The sequence below is a fragment of the Aquila chrysaetos genome, chromosome 2, assembly GCF_900496995.4.
Source record: "Aquila chrysaetos chrysaetos chromosome 2, bAquChr1.4, whole genome shotgun sequence".
NCBI lineage: Eukaryota > Metazoa > Chordata > Aves > Accipitriformes > Accipitridae > Aquila > Aquila chrysaetos.
Window position 1 is genome coordinate 8,372,486 of NC_044005.1, and position 16,515 is coordinate 8,389,000.

At 39.6% G+C, this 16,515-nt stretch overlaps 1 protein-coding gene across 1 annotated transcript in view; it reads right to left on the reverse strand.

The window, feature by feature from the left end:
* The window catches only part of KCNH5 (potassium voltage-gated channel subfamily H member 5), a 160,783-nt gene that overhangs the window by 52,473 nt on the left and 91,795 nt on the right, over positions 1-16,515 (reverse strand). The window contains exon 8 of the mRNA XM_029999954.1: positions 329-528. Coding sequence (XP_029855814.1) covers positions 329-528 — 200 coding nt within the window. The remainder of the gene's footprint in view (positions 1-328; positions 529-16,515) is intronic.

A 16,515-nucleotide genomic window follows, 5' to 3' on the forward strand; every position in this document is an offset into this window, starting at 1 on the left:
CAAATTATGTTCTCGGACTAATTTGAAGACCAATTTCCCGTTGATTTCAATAGTGAAGTACATTAAAATTATTTAGAATTTAGGCAAAGTAAGACTGGAAAGCAGAAAACATTTACCATAATAAAAAAAAAAGGCATATTTCCAAAGTAGCAAAACAGTTCTTTTTTAAAACATCCAGTTTTTGATCCAAACACAAACATAATAATAGAGTAGCATGCAGTTAAGAATTTGTTAGTAAGTTATATGCTGTTATACAGTCCTGTTTCTAAGAAAGTACACAACGGACACAAGCTCTTGCTATCTAAATTGTTACCTCATGTACTCATACCTTCTCTGTGTCAATTCCTTTAGACATGGACCAGGTTGAGACAATATAATCCATGACTCTTTCACTAAGGCCTTTTGGGACTTGATATAATTTTAGGAAATCCCTCACATTGTTCAGCATCTCATGGTATCGGTTGGTGTTGGCATACATTTGCTGGAAAATGGTGGTGACGTTTCCAAAAATAGTTGCATAAAGAAGAGCTGGAAAAAACCAAAGGTAATTAAAAATAAATATGTATGCTCCAGTAAATGCTACTCATAATCCAAGGATAGCATCAAAGAATTTTATGTATGGTTACAAATTACTGCAAATACATAGGTGTAGACTGAAAATTTCTATTTATGCACACACTCTCGCACGCATACATGTACAGAGTTATTTATTGAATTTACCCATACAGCTCATATAGCCACTCAGTGTGCATTAATTTACAAAATCAGTCATACAGATAACGTCCACACACGACGTTATTTAAAAACAGCCGGTGCATTTTAACTCTATACCTTATACTAATCCAAACTAATTTTTAAATGTAGCTTCAGCCTGCCAGTAAACCTTGAAGGCACTATCCAAAGAATCTTGTGGATGTCCCGTAAGATCAGCTCAGCTAGCACATGCTATGAGTAGAGAATGGCCTCAGTCCCAAAGATGAAATAAAATGGAGAAGAAAGGAACCTGGGAAGACTGGCAAGGAGATATCTATACAAATGGGGTCCTGTGTCAACTGCCAAGATGTGCACAAGAAAGATTCAGAGTGGCAATTCACAGACCAATTTCACAGCCAGCCCCAGCAGACAACTTGGGTATGTCATGTCAACTCTAGTTGCCAGTCACTAATGATTCCAAAGAGAGAAAAATTAGATGAGCGGACAACAGAAAGTGCCATTGCTGAGGGCATATGACTAGGGCAGGAGGAGGACATGGTAGAGCAGGAAGCATTACCTCAAACCCACTCCTGCAGTTACCTTCTTTTCTGGTTTGATTCTCCCCTTTCCAAACATGCCACTGTTACTGTCAAGCTCAGCCAGCTGAGTTGTGCAACACCAAAGAACGACATGACATATTCAAGAAAATCACGTTTTAAGTAAGCCTTTCCAACTGAAAAGGTGTCAACCTCTGTATACTATTACAAGTGTGATGCAGTGAACACTATTTGATGGAGAACAGTTAATTTCTGAAGCCTAAATTCTGCAAAGCGTTTAAGAAAAAACTTAAATGCACACCTTTACTAGTGCTGTCTTGAATAGTGGTGGATTGAAAGACGTTCTTGAAGTCAAGCAAGTTTAAGGTGCCTTATTGAGTCACAATGTAATTACCCTTGCAAGCAAGCCCAAAATGACATTCTTCCATTAGGCGTTACAGATTTTGCAGAAAAGAGAATTATTCTGATATCTCATAACACCAATGTGCGGCATTACTTCTGCTCTTGACATTATCAAATACACAGAAATGTGCCTGTCATTTTTAATAATCTTTGCTTGGAGGTACTTTATAGCAGAATGCAGCTATGCATTTCCATATTGCTTTTTTGAAAAACAACTGCAGCCTACAAATGGCAAGAAATAACCTACTGTCAAAGGAAAAAATGTCTTCCATCTCTCAGTGCATAATGTCTTCCCTCTACGCAACACATTTCTGCCTCATTCCAGAAAACTCACTTTGTTTCATACTAATTGACTATTGTTCATCACCCCTGTTTGAGAGGTGGCATTTTTAAGGAAACATGATGCTTTCCTAAAACCTGTCTAATAGAAAAATTGTACTTCCATTTCCCACAGTGCTTTTTACTATGTCCATGTAAAAATTAGATGCTGAAGTTCATCAGAAATACGATGTTCATTGTTTTATCAAAGCCTTGGGTTTTTTCTTCTCAACACACAAGATCATATCAAACAAGGTCACACAATGTGTAGCAAAGATGAACATGAGGTTTCAGTTTTAGAAAACACAGCAGATTAATACTCTATGTGATGTCCAGAAATAAATCTCTTTGCAAGGGTAGGTTTTTTCCCTTGCTTTACTGATTGTTGCATCATATCTGCTAGCTACTGAAAGGTTTTCTCTACCTCTGTATCCATTCAGATATATATCAACACTCACTCAGAGTATAAGACTATGTCGATTGTAAAAAAGTCTAGTTGGATGAATGCCACCTGACTTTTTTCTTTCTTCTTTTTTTTCAGCTTTCTCCACTCTTTTGGACTTTTGTAGGACAAACTTGATGAAGTGTCACTTCTTCTAAGTGCAACATCCCTCATCCTTCTGAAGAACACTTGCTGATTTATCATGAACTCAGCTCATCAGATATGTGAGTGCACAATATCTCGTCTTGCCCTCTGGTGTTAGATGCATCTGCAAATTACTGTGACTATAAATGTAAAGAGAAGCCATAACTGTCCCCAAAATGCTGCCTTTCTGCATGAATAAAATTTATGCAAGCCTGTAACTCCAGCTAGACTGCATATGCAATTACAATGCATACAACCCAACTGGCCATGCAAACCTACACAGAAGACAGGCTGATTGAAAATGTGACACAGTGCCCTGTAAGGTTGGGGAAAAAGAGATTCAATTCTTGACACCTGCCAGGTTGGAAACAGCTAAGAATGCCATGGTGAAAACAGCTTGTCTGAAGCAACTGGCACATATTACCTTCTCTGCAAAAAAATGACTTTGGCAGAGACAATTTGTAGAAAATATACAGCCAGAAGAGAAATTCTAGTTCTGTGTCTCCTAATATAGGAATACTTAAACTAATATAATTGTACTTAAAAAGAGTATGTTCAAGAAATTAAGGATAGAATAAATCCTTGGATCAAGCCTGCAAAATCGCTGGAAGCATTCATTACCCAGCAGTACCTCACTAAGCCAGAATTCATGAACCTACATACTGTAGAGTCCGCACAGACAAAACCAGCATTATCCCTCTGTTGGAAATCAAAGCCTTCCTTTGCCTCCTATTGGCAATGGTAAAGACACATGGTTGAGTTCATCTAAATATTCCACTTCTCTTACAGGTTACTGCATGGGGGGCCTTTGGCAAACATTTAAAGGGAACCCACTTAGATCTTCACAGCTTTGAAGCTGTGCCTCAAAGACTCTCCTCACTCGTGGTGCTTCCCTATGCCAACGCTGGTAGCTGCTGGGACTGGTTTGCCGGTTTGGGGGGGGAAGCACATTTTTCATAATTTGGCATGGAAAATCCATCTCTCTCTGTAAATCAGCTCCCCACCCCTGTTCTCTATATGATACCTAGAAAAGGTGATCATTTTAAAAAAGCTAATATTTATTGTTTTGCAGGTCTTGGTATGCAACAAAACAAGGAAATAATAAATACATAAATAAAATAATTCGCATTGCATTTTTACACCTGTTGTGACACTCCTCTACAGTGAAAGGGTCCTCTGCTTTGGAGGGTCTAATGGGAAGAGGTTAGTCTGCCTTAAAAATACAAGTTACCTGCCTTTGCTCTTCCCCACCCAACTTTAGGCTGGAGTAACTGCATTAGCTGCAAATACAACAGAGAGGGGACAGAACAAAGAGGTGAGCTGGATCAGCTCCTTAGCTGGCAGAGATGTCTGAGCTTGGGGAGCCGACCACCTCCAGAGCACGTTGTATCCCCTATGCACAGATGCACACGTGCAGGCACTTGCACGCACTGGCGAGCATCTAACGCTGCTGTTGCATTTATCAGTCTTTGAAGGTTTAAGGCTCTCCATCAATAACCCTTAGGGCCTGTAATTAGCAAACGAAGATTTCTCAGAGCATCCCTATTTAATGAGCAAACGTTGAAGTGCCAAGAGTGAACCTTACCGCTCACCTTTTTAAAAACATAGGCAGAGGAGCGCTACCAAGGGCATTTCACCTTTGCTGTGTTTTAATTATTTTTGGCAGGCAGAACTGGCAGTAAAGATCATTTGCAAAAGGTTCTGAAGGAAATAAAAGACTGTGCCTCTCTTGACAGTATGAAGATTTAAACAAGCTCTAAAGAAATCTCCACAGTGTATGTATACATATACTTCAATAGTTTTCATTCAGTCTCTCTGTTTACAAGAAACGGGAGAGATGATGCTACAGAGGTTGAAGGTGAAATTACTTTACCCAATTTCTTGAACAACTAGTTAGGTCAAACTGCATTTATTCACCTTCTCTTTAATGACTCGCATTCCTCCAGACATTTCCTGTTATGTTCCTACAGTCATGCAATGCTCATTTACTTAATTGTCCTATGTGTGTAAATCTGGAACAGTCTTTACTAGATTTCATAGAGATCAATTTGATATAATGATGCAGAAATATTTTTTCTCAGTCCTAAAGGTGAGGTAGGTGGTTCAACTGTTATTTTAATTTCTATTTTTACTCTTCAGTGTTGAAAAATATTCCCTAAATTATATACAAGGATCTAAGTGCTATATATTTTTATATATAAAATGTGTGTTACTGTATTTGTACATATATAAACCATTTTTGAATGATTTAGCAACAGCATTACATAAATCTTTTTGCCTGTTTAAAGGCAAGGAACTTTCTAAAGAAAAATGATTCAGAGTTACGTAAATTATCCCAAAGCATTTCAGATCTCTTACTATCCTGACCGTACGCTAAGTATATCCAGAAAGGAACATCTGCCTTTAGGAACTGAAGGCTTGATTGAGAGATCTAATTTTCCCTATGGTCTGCTCTATGCTAGACTATTATTAGTCTAAGCATATACAATATGCCTCTAAACTTTAATTGTAAAGAAGAAGATAAGCAAGGTGAGTGTTGGTATCTGCTCCCAAGTAAGAAGCGATAGGATGAGAGGAAATGGCCTCATGTTGTGCCAGGGGAGGTTTAGATTGAATATTAGGAAAAATTTCTTCACCGAAAGGGTTGTCAAGCCTTGGAACAGGCTGCCCAGGGAAGTGGTTGAGTCACCATCCCTGGAGGTGTTTAAAAGACGTGCAGAAGTGGCACTGACATGGTTTAGTGGTGGACTTGGCAGTGCTAGGTTAATGGTTGGACTCGATGAACTTAAAAGTCTTTTCCAACCTAAATGATTCTATGATTCTATGAGGCCTTGATCCTGGAAAAATATAGGTATTCATTTTTGCATGCTTAGGCTAGCTGCAACTTCTTCAATGAATTTTTGGAATTAGGTATTCCTGCAAGATTATTCGACTAATATTATTAAAGCTGTAGCATTCAGGAGAGATTCGATACAAATTCCAATATATAGATACCAGATATAATTAGATAATAAGCCCAGTACCCAAATATCTGATTTACTATTTTAAAAGCTGAGCAGTTTTCTGTTATTTCTTTCCACCTCACCTTAATACATCATATTGCAAAACTTTTGCAGGCCCTATTCGGTGCAATGCCTGGCAGCACAGTGCAGCGTCCACCTCCTAAGTTCAACAGCCCCACTGAGATGCAGCAGCAGCAATAGGCTGCTGCTGTCACAATAAACAGCTTTCTTCAAATCCATCAACACCATTCAACAAAGCCTATTACTTGGAAGAAAATAATCTTTCTAAGCCCCCTCCCTTATCACTGTTTTATAGCACTTTTTTTGATGCCTCCCACCTCTACCCTGCAGTGACACTCCTGCCTGCCAGCTCTGCTAGTGAAAGCACCAACACAACCCTGTGGTTTTACAGGTGTTCAAAAGGCCAATTTTGATTTTGAATCCTTGGCCCAAATAAATATGTTAAAAATACACTCCCCCATTCCAGCAATGCTGACACCAGTTTTACATCAGTGTTCAATCAGTGTCCTAAACACAATTACTCCCCATTGACAGGGAGGCGATACCAACACCAGAGCATACTAGGTTTCAAATTTTACTTCCAAAAGTACCCAAAGTAAAAAAAAAATCTTTCCTCCAATTACCCCTGCAGTCATACCACTGTACTATCCCACATAATCCAATATATTTATCCTCCCATAAGCCCCAACAATGCAGTGTTAGACCCGCTTTGCAGAGAAGAACCTAATGGGCAAAGCTGTGGATTCAGCAGTGAACTTCAGCTCTGAACTTCTCGCCAAAATCATCTGACTGCTGAAATTAGGGGGGAGTTGGATGCAATTGTGTCCAGGTGAATGCGCACCATGGCCAGTCTGTTCCATCATCACCATATCCTATACGTTTTACATACAGTGCCTGCATCCAGAGGTATGTCCCATTTTGCCAACGCAGGGAGGTGGTGGCCATCCACACGTTCCTATATCCCATGCTGCAGTCACATCAGATGCACAGCTCTGCCGTGGGTCCAGCTGACATTCACCCCTGTTTTCCTGACCCAACACCTTCTTGATAATATAGTAATGCAAACTCTAAATTAAGAGGATCATGATATGTTGCAGTTTAACCCCAGTCAGCAACTAAGCACCAGGCAGCTGCTCGCTCACTCCTTTCCCTACCCCCATGGGATGGGGAGGAGAATCGGGAAAAAAGTAAAACTTGTGTGTTGAGATAAGAACAGTCTAATAATTGAAATAAAATAAAATATTATAATAATAATAGTAGTAGTAATGAAAAGGGAAATAACAAAAAGAGAGAGAAATAAAACCCAGGAAAGACAAGGGATGCACAATGCAATTGCTCGCTGCCCGCTGACCGATGCCCAGCTAGTCCCCGAGCAGCGATTGGCCCCTCTCGGCCAACTCCCCCCAGTTGATATACTGAGCATGACGTCCCTATGGTATGGAATATCCCTTTGACTAGTTCAGGTCAGCTGTCCTGGCTATGCTCCCTCCCAGCTCCTTGTGCACCTCCTCGCTGGCACAGCGTGGGAAACTGAAAAGTCCTTGACTTAGGATAAGCGCAACAACTAAAACATCAGTGTGTTACCACCATTATTCTCATACTAAATCCAAAACATAGTGCTGTACCAGCTACTAGGAAGAAAATTAACTCACTCCCAGCTGAAACCAGGACATGATAATAAAGATAGGTCTGTAAAATCCCTGTTAACATTGACGAGATTTTTTTTTAATGAGAACTAAATTATTATGTAATTAAGAGGATCATCAGTAGTAAACTATAGGAGCTCACACTTGCTGTTCTTCCCTTTATAGGGGACACTGCACGGAAGAGTGGAACAGCTGTTTTGGAGGTAGTTAGGCATTTTGCATACTTTATGCATAAATTCTTATAAAAATAAGGGCTTTCAACTGCACTTGTACAGTCACTAATTTTTAAATCATGAAACTGGGGGCTTTTTTTTTTCATGAGAGCACTTAGCTAACAGAAAATATTTACTTTAAATCTCCAATGCCTCTCCACCATGCAAATGTGATGAGCTGACTAGCTACATTTTTGCGCACAGTTGCAATCCAAGACTGGCTGAATTGGTATTGCAAAACACAGTCTTAAATTAAGGTTACCGTTTTCCGTAGCTATCAGTGTGTTTGGCTTCTAGCCCTGAGGGAGCGATGGACATGAGCTGAAGTTGGACATGAGTTGAAGGTTACTCAGCAGCATAGACAACAAAATTACGCATTGGCCCCCCTGAGGATGAGTGGCCAAGGGCTGCCTGGGTCTGACGATGTAGATGTTAAGCAGCTTGAAATCACAGTTCACACACAACATCTTCCCTGCTCAACATCCCCTATCACAGCCACCCCATGTTACTAGATTACTTTGTTCTTTCACTTGAGAAACGGTGCTAGCCATCAGAAATACAGCCCTGTTGATGTTCAGTGGTCTCCTCTTGGCATTTGGATGCAATTTACTGCATTTTCTTTCAACTGGAAAGCGCAACGTGTCTTGGGTTGGCTAGGGTCTGCTTCTCCCTCATCATATTATTCAAGGGTGTTAAGCATCATATGGGAAGGCGCAGGCTGAAAAATGGCTGCAATTACACCACAACAGGCAGCAGGGCAAATAGCATTACCCTGTGTTAGCATTACCCTGAGGCAAAACCTCACTTTGCCTGAAAAATGCTTATCTTGTAGTGAAGGGGCCTTAACTCTGGAAACTTTTTCCCTAAGAGCTCTGGAGTAAGAGGCTGAGAGTTAGGGCTTTTTCTACATATTTCATGCACAGTGGAAGTTGGGTCTAATGGGTCGACAGCTTTTGGTGGTGACAACCAGTGGAGGAATAATTTAAGTTTCCATTTATAAGAACGGTATGGCATAAACACAGAGAATAATTAACTAGTGAAATGAGCTAAACCATTTCTTATACTAATGCTTCAGCATTCCTGTTTCTTCAGAAATCCATCACCTCCTTACCAATGGGCACATCCAGCATTTTGCATGCTGCATAAAGTCCTGTGCAATGGTAAATGTTAATTACAAGGCAATCGCTTCCCTGAAGGAATTACAGTGGATGCAGAAGGAAAGTGGAGAGGCAGAAGATTACCAGAATTCATGAGAATTATGTTCAACATGAACACCAGCAGCCCCATGCCTCTAGCACTTTGCTCCATCCCTTATTTATCGTTTTCTCCATTTTGAATATTATCGTTAACATTGCCTCATTTCCATGCAAATCTGTCCAGTATTTCAAAGAAAGCTGAATTGTGTCTGTCAAATAATCATCCACCCATCTCATAAATCTTTCTCTTTCCTTTCTCCACCAAAGAAATAAGGAAGCTGCTTTCCCAGAGTGCTGTCTTTACTGTTATTACTGCCCAACGCTGACACCTGTGGATCAAAACCATCCCATGTGCCTTCTTCACTGTGGCTCACCATGTCAAAACTGTCACCAGTAACAAGCACAGGACACACAGGGTTGCCAGCACTATTGAATGGAAGCACAGGAACCAAAGGGCTCATCTCCAGAAAAAAGTTCTCTGAGCAAAGTTGGCAGCTGTCAGTATTACCATGTGACATGACAGCTTGTTGCTAGATTTGAGCTGCAAGGTTTTTTTTCTGTCATTGATTTTTTTTTTTCTTTAATATTTTTGAGGGAATCTTTTAGTGGGACACCAGTTCTTGTCCCATTAAGATGAACCCAGGATAGCAATGTTGCTGGAGGCTGGATGCTAAAACATCACTTACACACTGAGGAACACCACCTAAATTGCCCGTCTTGCTAAAATATAATAGGAAACTTGTAAACACAGCTTCAAAGTACTGGACTGTACTGGAAGATGTTTCTAGTTCTCTGCTCCTAGGTTCTTTTTTTCTGTGTATGCCAATGTAAAAGATTGTACTGTATAAATCTACATGTTGGTGTGTTTTAGGTACTCACAAATATACATATATATACATGTACGTACACACAGATACACCTGTATGTAAGTGTAAAGGTGAACGTACAATATGAATGGGCTCAGACTTTCTGCAGCTGCTAATTTTCCTTTCACTCTTCTAATTTGCTCATTCTTTTTACTTCTTTCAAATCTAATTTTATTTATGTGTTTAATTAAATGTTCAATTTTATCTTAGCACAATTCATAAGAATGGATTTGGGACAATTAGACAAATGATTCCAGCTATAAAACACAAGCTACGCATAGCCTTGAGAGGTGTCGTAGACACACCTGTTAGCATAATAGTGCCTGCTTATACAATATCTGCCTGAAAATATGAATGAGAGAGAGCACAGGTAAAGCAATGCTGCTTCTATTCAGTAGTTCCTTCTTTCTGTATTTTAAGTCATCAGCCTGAACTCTGGGTGAGGATAGATTTTTTTTATGTAATTATAGGGTATTTTTAGGAACAAACTGAACAAAATAAAGTACTTAACTGTTAATATTAAAAGCCTCAAATTTGGAGATGATGTTTGCATCCTATTATTTTCAGAATAATTGTGCTTTGCAAAATGAACACAAAACTGGCTTAATTGAACTGAACAATAATGTTTCTTACTTATTGAAGTCATCTACAGAAGCACCTTCGCTCTAATTCTCAGTCCTGCAAATTCAGCATCTCTGGACAGAGCCGAACAAAATTTTGTATCCAAATTTTCTGTGATGCTGACAGTCTATCTCAAATTAAATTTGCCTTCCCTGAAGTGTTTGCACTAAAACCAAGGGAAAAAAGAATAAAGTTCCACAAAAAGTTGAAACAATTCACCTCCAGGTTTTATAAAGATAAAATATTTCATAGCAAAACATTTTTCCTCCAGTCTTTTATTTTAAACCTTTGAAACCTGAACAATGGAAAAAAAATCCTATTTTGATGCAAAATAATGTCTTAACAGCCTAAGAAAAATGGAACATTCATTATCTTCACACACCCCCCCAATTTATATTATAATGGAATATTTTCCACAAAACATGGACCGGTTGGAGCGGGTCCAGAGGAGGGCCACTAAGATTATGAGAGGGCTGGAGCATGTCCCCTATGAGGACTGGCTGAGAGAGTTGGGCTTATTCAGCCTGGAGAAGAGAAGGCTCCGGGGAGACCTTATAGCAGCCTTCCAATACCTAAAGGGGGCCAACGGGAAAGATGGGGAGGGACTTTGTACAAGGGCATGGAGTGATAGGACAAGGGGTAATGGCTTGAAACTGAAAGACGGTAGATTTAGACGAGATGTAAGGAAGAAGTTCTTCACTGTGAGGGTGGTGAGGCACTGGAACAGAGGTTCTGCCCGGGGAGATTGTGGATGCCCCATCCCTGGAAGTGTCCAAGGCCAGGCTGGATGGGGCTTTGAGCAACCTGGGCTAGTGGAAGGTGTCCCTGCCCATGGCAGGGGCACTGGAACTAGATGATCCTTAAGGTTCCTTCCAACCCAAACCGTTCTGTGATTTTATGAAAACAAAAAATGAGTTCCTAGCGCACTGCTAGCATTCAGGGCCAATGCAAACCCCTTCTTGCCCGATTTATTAGCACCGGGTTTCCATTTTATCAGAGCATTTGTGCACATGACTGGTGTGAAGCCTGCTCCCCACTCCCACTAAAGGCAACGCTTGAACAGACTGCTGCTCAGGGCTGGACCTCAGCACCTCTCATGTTTTGCTGGAATGATGCTGGTTCTGTCTAAAAAATTTCACACTAATACTTTCAGGCTTTCAAGGTGAATTAACTTTACTCTGCTTTGATTATCCACTTTGGGAACCTGTCCTTCATCGCAGTATTGATTTAGCTGTGGCAGATGCTGAGCTGTCACTGAGCCTGACAGCTTCTTCAGAGCTTCCTCGGTGGTTGTCTTGTAAAACAGTCAATAGCCAAGTGAAACCAAACTGCAAAAATGAGCACATTTCCCACTTTTATATTCTATGAAATCATGTGTGCTACTCTGTACTGCATCCTTCTGGGAGGAGGGGGGAGGAAGAAAGTTGGCCTCTTAATTTAGCATTCAGCATTATCAATTAACCCTTTATGTATTCAAAGTACATCCACCTCCCCAGCCCTGACACATCGGTTGGACCATGTGTCCCATGACCTTTCAGTCACAGGTCTGTGGCTTTGCTGTCACTCACCACTGCTACGAAGCCACTTCTCACCAGTGGAGAAGGGTCTTTGGGGAAGATATTAGTGTAAATGTGGTTAGAGAGAGGGTTTCATCTCCTACACAACGTCGATTTGAATCCCAGTATATTTGAGTAGTTTTTATGGCACTTGAGAGAACATCTATGGTTCTAGGAAGATGCTCTCTGCTTTCACCTTTGCAAGTGCCACAAACTGTTCTGCTGAAGAGCAATGGCATGGCAAAATGGCAGGCACCACCTTAAATATATTTTTGCATTTTCTCTCAGAGGATCACAAAGCCAGACAGTAATATATATGTAGAACTGGACATCAGCACTCCAAATGTTACACACAGATCTGTTTTCAGATGAAACAAGAGCTCTCTAAACACTATATCAAGCACATTAGCTCCACCTCTTTCCACCAGTCCCACAGTTCTCTAACCACTCTCTTCTCCATAATACCAAGAATAAAAACATCGCTGGAAATATTACTAGCCATCTATGCTGTCCTGGTAGAAGGCATTTGAGAATATTCAACAGAACAACAAAAGATTGCATACGCTGGCAAACTAAAACAAATAAACAAAGTCTGGCATTTCATTTCAGCCTCTGTGCATGTGTTGCTGAACTCTCCGTGACTATGTGAGACTGGAAAAGTGTCTTTATTTCCTGGCAGCAGGTCCTGGAGCTCTCCTCCTCCCTGTCCAGCTCCTTCTGATCAGCACTTGTTTCTATCTGATTACCTCTCTGTTTTCTTGCTCACTATTCCAGGAAGGAGATGCTGGAATTAGATTTGCTGCATTTCCATTCCTACATTAACACTAATTTCTCTGAAGTCAATGAAATTACACTGACGTCTGGAGAGTATCTGAGGAGAATAATTGAGTGTATTTTATCACTTTCCTTTGACTTTTTTGTGGTTGTTTCGTAGCATTTTTAAATGTCCTGTTTCACTAAAATCCACTTATTCTGCTCTTGGATGCTGCAATGAAGCTACCGTCTTCGGGACGATGGTGTTCTTGCTGAGAAGCTCCAGACGCTGTCTGGAAGACGCCTGGGATACGTATGGCCCACAGAGATGTGTACAGCGACAGAAGTGACATGCAGCATCACACCAATTGCCCATCTAAGCCAAAATCCTGCCTCTGTGTGCAGCCCCTTCCAGATACTTATGGTAAGAGTACAAGAAAGAAGGTGCACAGGGCATCTCTGCCCTGAGCTACTCCTTCCAAATTTCCACGAACCCAGAGCCCAGGGACTTTCTAAACTGCCAACTGCACCCAGACCATGGTATGTATTAGCCATCGACCAGACACCTCCACCAAGAATATCTAATTCCTTTCCACAAATCTATTTCTGCTTTTTCTAACCAAAACATTATGTGACAAGGTATTTTGTCATCCTATTCTGCAAGTCTGGCTGCCCCAGCCTTTACATTGGCAACTCCCAGCTCCCCTTCTGAGAAAGTGAGTAATTGCTCTTCTTCACCTCCTGTGCACCACTCCTGATTTTTGTAAGCCGTCCTCCACTGCGTTTTCTCAGTCGTGAAGAGCCCTCATCTACTTGATCTCTCCTTCTGAGAAAGTCATTCCATGCTTCATTCTTGTCACCTTTTAGACGCCCTTTTTAATCTTACAAAATCTTGTTGTAGAACAGTGCAGTGTGGTGCAACGATGCTCATTTCAATTACTTGTCTAGAAATCCTATTTGCCTGTCTTTTTGACCGGTACTGAATATTGCACTGGTATTTTCAAGGAGCTATCTGCAATAAGTGTCAGATGGCTTTCCTGAGTGGTAACTGCTAATTTAGAAACCATTATTGTATAGGTATAGCTAGCCATTTTTTGCCTAAGTGTATTAATTTGCATGCGCTGGCACTGAATTTCATCTGTCCTTTTCACAATCGCTTCTGTGGTGGGATTGCTATATCAAACCAGAAACCCTAATTTCAGTATTAAGCTGAAAAAAGACCTGCAGCACAAGGGAGAAAAGCTGCACTTAGATACAACTATGAGGTAAAGAATAAAAAAAGTCTGAGCAAAATTAAATTGTTTCTTAAATTTTTTAGGTTTATGCTAGTATCATGGCTTAGGTCCCAATAATTGGGAAGATTTTATCATCTTTCTACTACAAGCAGGACTGACTATTTCCCAAAGCAGGGCGAATGCAAGCAAAGCTGTTCTTTCTTGGATTTTATCCAAGAGTGACTAAGCCAACCCTAAAAGTCCAGTGAAAATAAATGAGAGATTTGACAGAATAAAAATGTCAAGATGTGACCCAACACTTACAACAGTTATGCGATGTCTCTTGAACATTAACTCTTTAGCAGCAAGAGTAAGCATTAATTTCTAAAATACATGTTTAACCCTCCAGTTTGGCAGTCCCAGTGTCACACCATTGCATGTGCCATTAATGATGCTGAACAGCTATCATCTTTATTCAAGTAACAGTCAGAGCAGCTACGAATGCAATAGGTTAATTTAAGTGACCCTGACACCTTCGATGTTCTTGTTCATATGGTGATAGCTGAAGGAATTCCTGAAGGGTCTCTCCCCCACTTATTTTGCCAAGACATGAAATATCCCCAGCTGCTTGTCAGCTGTTATGAGGCACTAATAGATGGGCATATATATGCCATTAATTCCCTTTATTAGGGGCAATGACATCTGAAATTATACACAGAATAGGGATTGTACATGGAATGGGGAGTATTTTCAGGTTTTTTGGTCCCTCTGTAACGACCTAAACCAGCCAGCGCTACTAATACCTGCGGTTATCATTCACATTCAGTTGTTCCTACCACTGACTACTTCTGTGAGTAAGAAACTGTTGTAAGCCTTGCAAGATAAAGTCTTCAAACCCAACGAAAATTAAATTCAACAACCCATTTATTAGCACATCTTTTCAGGCCTTCCAGCCTGCTTGTTCCCAAGCCTCTGCAATATGGTACATTAATTTTATACTGAACTATTAATTGTAGTTGACTTTGCAAAGCTGTTTTCTTTACATTTTTTATTCAGTTCTGCAAACCCAATCCCAATGGAGTTCATTTTATTCCCCACAGTTTGTTTGATCAAATTGCAAATATTTCCTTTAATCTTTTTAGGCATTCAGATTTATTATCTATGGAGCAGAGCCTCTTCATCTCTTCTACTGATGGTTTGGGAGAAACAATCTTTCACATATTTCTCATTTTATGCAAGTGTTTGTTCCTGCAAGTACATATTAGTAAGCATAACATTAAAACACATTTACCTAACCTAAATAAAAACACTTTGAACCAAATTTGCAAGCTAACCTGCTTTGGTTCTTAATGATATTAATCTGAACTCATTTTTCCCAGAGGTTGTGATCCACAATTCATTGAAGTCAATGGAATGTAGCTGCTGATGTTAGTGAGTTTTAGGGTCAGCAGTAAACAGGTATGTTTATCTTTTCCTTTGAGAATCTGCATGGGAAATTTCCCAAAGGCAGGGCAAAAGGCCTTTGGGAAACTATTTTAATTTTCTTCATTTCTATTCATAGTAAGAATTAGTAATAATAATAATTAATAATAACAACAATTAACGACAATAATATCACAGCCACTCCATATTTGACATTTATACATACATTTTACAAAGAAAGATAAATTCAATTTTGTTCCATACCTGTCATTCACTTCAATTGTCCCTGTTCTAGTTTTCATTAGAACATTCAGAATGACATATTTTATTAAATTGAGACATTTACTGTTTTTAAAAATTATTATTCCCCATTTTATTATTTAGCTGCTTTTTTTCTAGTGAAATAGGGTAAAGTTTAGCAAAAAAAATGAGAGAAAGTAACACCTATGGATTTTCTTAATCTGAATTTGTAGTTGTAGAAGATCTTCTAAAGTTAAAGTAGAAACCCAATGTCTTATTTCTTTACTATATGTTCTACTTTTTCGACCATCAAAGTGAAAAGTGTTTTTTTAAAAAATAAATATGTCCTCTCATTTTTTAAGACCTTTCCAGCAGAAAACAAAGGGAAGGATTTTTCTCCAGTTTCTTTCTAGTGTAAAAAAATCTGGAAAACATAGTAAGAAAATGAGCAAGAGAGAACTTTTCTGTTATCTTGAAAACAGGGACATATTAGTTGGGAAGTAAAAAAAAAAAATCTTGTGTATATTAATTCCTTTCTTCAAAATATGTCATTTTCAATAAAAATACATTTTCAACAAAACTAAGGGTTTGCCTAAATACTTTCCATATTATCTGAATAAGTTTCTACCACAAGTTTTTTTCACTATCTCATTAATTCCCTCCATCGCTTCCTCCCCTCCATGTCTCCTTTCAGCCTCTGCTGAAGTCTTCCAGAAGTGATACAGCATATTTTTTATTTTGTTTAGAGGCTTAGCTGCCTCCCACCTGATATCTCTCTAAGCTGTTTTTCTTCATTTTACTCAATGTCATTCCTAATTATTTAACCTAATTGATAAGATGCCTCCTCTGGGTAGAGCTGGTTGCCATGACACTGTAAGAAATTACTCCATATTTCTCCATCCCTGGATCTTTCTGAAGAATTTATACAGAACATCTTGCTTTCACCAACTCCCCAGCTTCGCACACATCCATAAAAAATAATTAATGATCGAACCCTTGCAGCCAGGTTTTATCAGAATAATAGGGCTAAAAATGTTTTTTTCATGAAGTTTTCTCCTCCTGCTAATACCGGCCAAGATCCCACAGCTTTAGCGCTCTGCCGTAGCACTGCACACCTTTGTCACAAAAAGCGCCGTTAGTCCAGCTGCCAAATGGCAAACTCTCATCACAGGGGACTTGTTTTACTGAAGTAACCATAATTAACAGCCTC